Consider the following 8,557-nt stretch of genomic DNA (forward strand, 5'->3'; position numbering starts at 1 on the left):
GCTCCGCAGCATGTGGGATCCTCCCAGACCCGGGCGCGAACCCGGTTCCCCTGCATCGGCAGGCGGACGCGCAACCACTGCGCCACCAGGGAAGCCCAAGACTGTGGTTTTAAAAAGGTACACTTTGGTAGTGTGAGGGTTGTACTTTGGTCACCACAGAATTTAAGGTAATAAACTTCCTGCTGATGAACATTATTAGAAATAGGCTCTTCACTCTGATATTACTATCTTATAGCTCAACTTTTTCTTGAGTCTTTACATCTTAAGGTTAATTTTAAAATGGAACAAATCCTTTTAACATTTACAGAATTTTTCTATAGTGTCTTGGTAGAGCATAATGAATATACCAAAACCTTGAAGATTTATGACTCTGTAGTTCTTTACAGTTATTTTTGCATAATGGTAAGATGTAGGGGATTTTAAATCAGACATGGATTTAATGCACGATTCTACTAATTTTGGGCAAGTTATATAATCTCTGTAAGAATTTCTCCATTTTTAGAAATGAGGTTAAATTATACCTATTTCACAGATGTCAAATGAGAAAAATCTATACAGAAGCACCTAATACTTTGAGAGATTGTTTACCCTCAAATATTAGTTTTCTTTCTCTTTTCCCACAGAAGTAGCTAGAATAGGAGGTGGGAATACATGTGAAGTGATCCCAGAACGCTCACTGTAACTAAATCCTTCCTGTGGGTTCAGAACTCGCACTGGATCAGGCTTCTTGAATTTAAATCTCAGCACAAATCCTGGTTTGGGATTCTCACCCAGCAGTACAACCTGAGTTTCTTTATCTGCCCCTGGCTTCCTCAACTGTGAAATGATAATAAATAGTACCTACTTCATAAGTTGTTTTGAATGTGAAATGAGTTAATAAATACAGTGCTTTTATTTATCTATTTATCATTTTAAAAATTGAAGTACAGTTAATTTACAATGTTGCGTTAGTGTCAGATGTACAGGATAGTGATTCAGTTATACGTACATACATATATATATTTTTCAGATTCTTTTCCATTGTAGGTTATTACAAGATATTGAATATAGTTACCTGTGCTATATAGTAGGTCCTTGTTATTTATCTGTTTTATGTATAGTAGTGTGTATATGTTAATCCCAAACTCCTAATTTGTCCACCCTACCCCCACCCATCACCCTTTGGTAACCATAAGTTTGTTTTCTCTGTCAGTACAGCGCTTTTGGAATGGTGCCTTTCACATAGGATTAAATGTATGTCAACTGTTATCACTTACTATTATTAAGTATACTTTGAGATTCCCTTATCCCTAAAAGTTTTGGTCACTTCTCTTCAGAAAAACCAAAACCAAAAATAAGGGCTAGTTGATTTAGGATTCCTGGGTTAATTGGGGTTTTCTTTAGATTTATTTTTAACTGTCTAAATTTTTTAAATGCTTTTAGTTTACATGACCTTTTCCCAGGCAGCTCAATTGTTTGAACATAATGTTACCGAAAAATATATTTTGCTGAAACCATAATTTATTAAATGTCTGTTTTTAAAAAGTGATTAGTGTATCATTCTGCAGATTTATGCCATTACTTTCTTCTGCTTAGCTCCATGTAAATACTACCTACATATATTAAAGCAGTTTTATCAGCGTCTATACATTGCTGCTTCCATTTTTATCTTGCTAGCCAAGTTGATCACCTCTCAGTGGTCATCCTGCTGAGAACTTCTGCCCATAAGACATATACTTAAGACATCTATGAATGGTAATAGAGTGGCTGAGTTCATTTAGTTTCTTTTAGGCCACGTGAACACGTGCTATTTGCATTACAAGTGTAAACTTATCTGTTTAATGGTAGGATACTCATTGATAATTTGACAGAGTATATGGTAAGGGAAGATGTGATCTCATTGGTGTGTGATGGTTCTTGTATAGACAAGATATAATTTTTGACCTATAAGAGGTGTTTAATTTTAAAACTCCCCTTTGAGAAGGGGAGTTCTGCTACCCATGAAGGTAATGGTATAGTCTGACTGAAAGATTAATGACATAAGTTTGTATTGGGTGAAGCATATCTAACTAGAACACCTGAGTAATGATTTGGAGCATTGTTTCTCATACAGCCCTTTTCGGGATTGTGGAGTCTGTCTCACTCTCTCTCTGAATACTTTCTGACATGCTACTTCAGCTTTATTCTTCTGGTGGTTCCCCCCCCCCACCCCCAGTACGTGGGCCTCTCACCGTTGTGGCCTCTCCCGTCACGGAGCACAGGCTCCGGACGCGCAGGCCCAGCGTCCATGGATCACGGGCCCAGCCGCTGCATCGGCAGGCGGACTCTCAACCACTGCGCCACCAGGGAAGCCCCCATCTTCTGGTGGTTTTATGGGCATATTTTCTCTTGCTCACATGGTTTTGTTCACATGCTAGCTTTCAAGGTAATTTGTGTCTTGGGTGATGGACAGGGGAGGTGATATTAGTGAATAAAACTCTGGGTTAGATTGAGGAATAGCTAATTTAAAAAGTTTAAAAGCCTTTATCTAACAGATTCTAAAGATGTCAGCATTAGTATGGTATTATATTGCTTTCTTAAAAAAGAAAGAAAGAGGGCTTCCCTGGTGGCGCAGTGGTTGCGCGTCCGCCTGCCGATGCAGGGGAACCGGGTTCGCGCCCCGGTCTGGGAGGATCCCAACGAGAGGTTAGATATGTTTCTCAGAAGGCTGTAATAGACCAAAGAAATTTTATGGATCAGCCTTTGGATAGAATTAATGATCAAAGATTAATGATTTTTTTTTTACATATTAAAAATTTTAATTTTTCTAAACACCAACAATGCAATTTTGCTAAAGTTACAATTTTGGAAAATTGACTGGCCTCAAGACCACTCCCAGGCTTTCTGTCAAGTGTGTCTGGGTCTCTACCATCTCGGGGCTGTGTGCATTTCTCCCAGGACTTGGGGTGGGGTAAAGGTGGGTAGAGAAGATTTTCTAAAGATCTTCTGGAGTATAGAGCCCAGGAGAGTCCTGGGTGAGGCCCTGGGCTCCTTGAATGCTGTGTATAGTAACCTCTCTCTGCCCTTGTCTCTCAAGCTCTCTTTTGCCTTCCTCAGGTTTGATATCTGGGAGGTTTGATTTTCCAGAGGAAATTAAATATTTTTTAAAATTCTTTCTTTCTTTCTTTCTTTTTTTAATTTTTGGCTCTGTTGGGTCTTCGTTTCTGTGTGAGGGCTTTCTCCAGTTGCGGCAAGCGGGAGCCACTCTTCATTGCGGTGTGCGGGCCTCTCACTGTCGTGGCCTCTGTTGTTGCAGAGCACAGGCTCCAGACGCTCAGGCTCAGTAGTTGTGGCTCATGGGCTTAGTTGCTCCGCGGCATGTGGGATCTTCCCAGACCAGGGCTCGAACCCGTGTCCCCTGCATTGGCAGGCAGACTCTCAACCACTGCGCCACCAGGGAAGCCCTTAAATATTTTTATATCTAATTAGATTACAAAAAATATTGCCAGATGCTTTCCTTTTGCGTTGTTCCCCATCTCACTGTTAAGTTCAGGCAGTTGAAATGTGGATGATGAAATGAGTGAAACCATCAAAGTCTATCCAAAGTTTGGATCTAACGAACAAAATTGTAAATTCTTAAAGTAAGAAAGCTGTTTTGCCAATTCAATCTAATTATAAAAATTTCACTTAAAAAAAATAGTCTAGGGCTTCCCTGGTGGCGCATTGGTTGAGAGTCCGCCTGCTGATGCAGGGTACCACGGGTTCGCGCCCCGGTCTGGGAGGATCCCACATGCTGCGGAGCGGCTGGACCCGTGAGCCATGGCCACTGAGCCTGCGGGTCCGGAGCCTGTGCTCCACAGCGGGAGAGACCCGCGTACTGCCAAAAAAAAAAAAAAAAAGTCTATGAGGGCTTCCCTGGTGGTACAGTGTTAAAGAATCCATCTGCCAATGCAGTGGACACGGGATCAAGCCCTGGTCCGGGAAGATCCCACATGCTACATGCTGCGGGGCAACTAAGCCTGTGTGCCACAACTACTGAGCCTGCGTGCCGCAACTGTTGAAGCCCTGCTCACCGCAACTAGATAAAGCCTGCGCACAGCATCGAAGACCCAGTGCAGCCAAAACCAAAATAAATTAAATAAATTTTAAAAAATAGTGTATGATACAGATGCTTCTGGTTTAAAAAGTTAGGCCATTTGGCAAAAAAGTGTTATTTAGGAATTTGATAAATTATATGCAAATTTAGGTCCAATAAAGACCCGTGAGCCATGGCCACTGAGCCTGCGGGTCCGGAGCCTGTGCTCCACAGCGGGAGAGACCCGCGTACTGCCAAAAAAAAAAAAAAAAAAGTCTATGAGGGCTTCCCTGGTGGTACAGTGTTAAAGAATCCATCTGCCAATGCAGTGGACACGGGATCAAGCCCTGGTCCGGGAAGATCCCACATGCTACATGCTGCGGGGCAACTAAGCCTGTGTGCCACAACTACTGAGCCTGCGTGCCGCAACTGTTGAAGCCCTGCTCACCGCAACTAGATAAAGCCTGCGCACAGCATCGAAGACCCAGTGCAGCCAAAACCAAAATAAATTAAATAAATTTTAAAAAATAGTGTATGATACAGATGCTTCTGGTTTAAAAAGTTAGGCCATTTGGCAAAAAAGTGTTATTTAGGAATTTGATAAATTATATGCAAATTTAGGTCCAATAAAATTAATCATATTCTCATCTTGTTCTTCAAGTGTATCCTTTTGTCTCTTAAAAGTATCAGCTACCTTAAAATACTTTATTTAATTTGCGTGAAGGACTGCTAGGTTCAGTGTGCTTAGATTCTGAAATTTTATCAAAACTAGTAATAGTGTGAAGAGTTCCATGTTTAACTTGGGCTATTTTGCATATTGGATTAATTGTGATGATAAATGTGTTATTAAGTCTTTGATTATTTATAGTGATGAAAGCAGAAATGTATATCTCATTCAAAAACCATATTGGTTCCTGAATTATTTGTTAAGATTTTCATTTGATTATCTCTCTTGATTTTTTTTCCTTCCTGTTCCGTATGCAGGTCATGGCAAAACCCCAAAAGATGCAGCTTCAGTTCGTGCCACGCATCCAATACCAGCAGCCTGTGGGATTTATTATTTTGAAGTAAAAATCGTCAGTAAGGGGAGAGATGGGTAAGTGTACATTTTGATGGGAAAAAGCGTTTGCTTACGGGTAATTATTTTTGCTTTGATTCATAACTGTTTATGATGTAATTGGAAATTTGGAATTTTTTGGAAATTTTGGTAATTGGAAAAGTGGAATATGAATATTCTAGTATAGCATGTTGTACCTGGCTCTGCTTCGATACTAGTTGAAGTTAACACTTGAGTTGGTGAAATTACCAGGTTTTTCTGGTAGGTTTGTCGTTAAAGTGGAAAATTGGAATAAAACAATAGAGAGGTAATGACTCATTTTCCATGCCTTTCTTACACTGCCATTTTCTGAAGTCTGCTGAGAAGTTAAATCTTCTCAAAGGTAGTTAACCAAAACCAAAAGGTGATTCATAGATATTTTACAGGGATGGGGGCTCAGAATTTTAGGTTTAGATCAGGGAAATGTATGTTTGTATGCTCTCAGTTGGAGGCGATTCCCAAGTATTAGGATGTAGTTTAGAAGCTTCCAAATGAGAACTTCATGTAGATGCTAGAACCAACTTTTATATCATTGCTTTTCAACTTGAGATCACTGGTTTTGTGTGTGTGTGTGTGTGTGTGTACACATCAGAGTCACTTAGGGGACTATTAAAAACATAGTAGTTTGGGTCTTACTCCAAAAGTTCCTTAATCAGTATTTTCAGATGTAGAGTTTGGAAGATAGGCATTTTGAGACAGCTTCACAGGGAATTTCGGTGCATCCCTCTGACTGAGAGCTAATTACATAGAATCATTGGGTCTATCCTGTGGTATTTCCTGATAACTTCATTGTGGTATCAGAGATCCTTTAAAGCATCTATAGAGTCATTTGTTCAGCTACAAAGGTAAATTTATGGGGCTGTGTAAGTTTACCTGTACTTGAAGTGAGTCATTTAACCCCTCTTGGTGCTTCTTCTGTGTTTAATTGACAAAATAAGTGTGTTCAGTAGATCATTCCTCTTTATTTGCTGAATATTCTCAATGTCAACAATATGGAAAGTACAAAGTGAAACCTTGGGTTCAACGATAACTTTTTAACTACCTTAGTTTTCCCAGGGTGATCAAGCCAAAGGTAAAATCAGAGAAGCCAACGATAAAGTGGTTGAGAGACCCCAAATTGAAATAGGCACATGATTGTAACCATTTCTAACTCTACTGCTGCATACCCAGTAAGCCAGTTCTTTTATACTTCAATTTATATCATCAACTCCATAATGCCAGTGTTGCTCAGAATAATTCCCAGGATTCTCTTTACCTTTCACTCTATATATTGTATCTTTGCATGAGCTTGACCTTATATTTTCTTTTTTTTTTAATCAGCATTAAAATTTTATTTTGAATTTCACTGATATTAATACACACAGCTATAGTTCATTAATTTTTAATCTTTAAATATAATATTTATGTAAGTTTCAAGTGTACAGCATTATAATTCAACATCTGTATATACTACAAAGAGGTCGCTACAAAGTGGTCTATATAAACTACAAGTCTAGTTACCATCCGTCACCATACAGTTGACCCCCTTTTCCCATTTCACCCACACCCATCCCAGTTCTTTTCTGTTAACCACTAATCTGATCTCTATATCTGTGTTTGTTGGTTTGCTCTTTTTTTTTAAAAATATTCCACATATGAGTCAAATAATACAGTATTTGTCTTTCTTTGATTTATTTCACTTGGCATAATACTGTCAAGGTTCATCCTTATTGTCACAAATGGCAGGATTTCATTCTTTTTTATGGCTGAGTAGTGTTCCATTGTGTATATACACCACATTTTCTTTATCCATTCCTCCACTGATGGACACTTAGGTTGTTTCCATATCTTGGCTATTGTAAATAAAGCTGAAATGAATATTGGGGTGCAATATATCTTTTCAAATTAGTGTTTTTGTGTTCTTGGATAAATACCCAGAAGTGGAATGGCTGGGTCATATGGTGGTTCTATTCTTAATTTTTTGTGTGTGTGTGGTACGCGGGCCTCTCACTGCCGCGGCCTTTCCCGCCGTGACCTTATATTTTCATGGCTGCAAATTCCCTGACGAGTCTCAGATCTAAAGCTACATCTCAGGTCATTCTCTTGAGCTCTAGACCAATATATCTGCCCAGATGTTTGTATTTGAATGTCCCACAGGCATTTAAATTTAGCTTGTTTAAAATCTTTTTCTCAACCCTAGCTTGGTTAATGGTTTCACTATTGCTAGAAACTTGAGAATTTCTTGCCTTAAACTTTCTCTGTCCATTTCTACACTTTCTGCCTGAGTCAGGTCTTGGTAATTTGTCCCCTAAATTACTGAGGTCTCCCAATTGCTCCCTGTTTTGCTCTCACTCCAGTCTATAACTATTGCTCATCTTCTTTCTAATACAGAACTCAATTGTGTCTGTCCCTTTCTTGAGATTATTTGGTACACCTGTTGCTTTGAGATTAAAATCTAAAGCTTCTTAGCAGGGTCCTTCATGATGTGACCTTTGTACTTTTTCAGTCTCATCTTTTTGTTGCCAGAATCCCTCATTATTTTTTTTTAAATTAGGTATATTTTACATGTAGTAAAACTTACCATTTTTAATGTGCAGGCCTGAGAGTTTTGACAGATGTGTACAGTCTTGTAACCATCACCACAATCAATATATAGAACAGTTCCATCACCCTGCAGAATTCCTCCATACCCCTTTTTAGGCAACGTTTCCCCATCTCCAGCCCCTGGTAACCACTGGTTTTCTTCCTTTATAGTTTTGCTGTTTCTAGGATGGTATATAAATGGAATCATAGAGTATGATAAGTAGAGTAGCGTTTTAAGTCTGGCATCTTTCACTGAGTATAATGCATTTGAGGTTCATCTCTATTTTTGTATGTATTGGTAGTTCATTCCTTGTTATTGCTGATTATGTGGATGAACCAACCACAGTTTGCTTACTCACTCTTCAGTTGAAGGACATCAGATTATTTCCAGTTTTTGGCAATTAGGAATATAGCCACTCTAAACATTTATGTATAGGTTTTTTTCGTAAAGATGAGTTTTCATTTAACTCGGGTAAATACAAAGGAGTGGGATTGCTGGGTCCTTTGTTAAGTGTATTTTTAACTTTGTAAGAAACTGCCAGATCGTTTTGCAGCATGGCTGTACTAGCTTACAATCCCACGAGCAGTGTGTGAGGGTTCCTGTGGCTCTGCCTCCTCAGTAGCACTTGCTGTTGTCAGGGGTTTTGTTTTGTTTTGTTTTAAATTTGTAGCCATTCTCATGGTTTCTTGTTGTGGTTTTAATTTACTTTTCCCTAATGACTAATGATGTTGAAGACATCATTAATGTCTTCATTAATTCTTATCTGACCTGTTTTTTTAATTTATTTATTTATTTATTTTTTTGCAGTATGCGGGCCTCTCACTGTTGTGGCCTCTCCCGTTGCGGAGCACAGGCTCCGGACGCG

General features: G+C 39.1%; 1 protein-coding gene across 1 annotated transcript in view; it reads left to right on the forward strand.

Moving 5' to 3' along the window:
* RANBP9 (RAN binding protein 9) overlaps nt 1-8,557 on the forward strand; it is a 95,331-nt gene that overhangs the window by 10,802 nt on the left and 75,972 nt on the right. The window contains exon 3 of the mRNA XM_055079544.1: nt 5,018-5,129. Within this exon, the coding sequence (XP_054935519.1) occupies nt 5,018-5,129 (112 nt within the window). The remainder of the gene's footprint in view (nt 1-5,017; nt 5,130-8,557) is intronic.

Source organism: Physeter macrocephalus, chromosome 18 (assembly GCF_002837175.3).
Source record: "Physeter macrocephalus isolate SW-GA chromosome 18, ASM283717v5, whole genome shotgun sequence".
NCBI classification, from domain to species: domain Eukaryota; kingdom Metazoa; phylum Chordata; class Mammalia; order Artiodactyla; family Physeteridae; genus Physeter; species Physeter macrocephalus.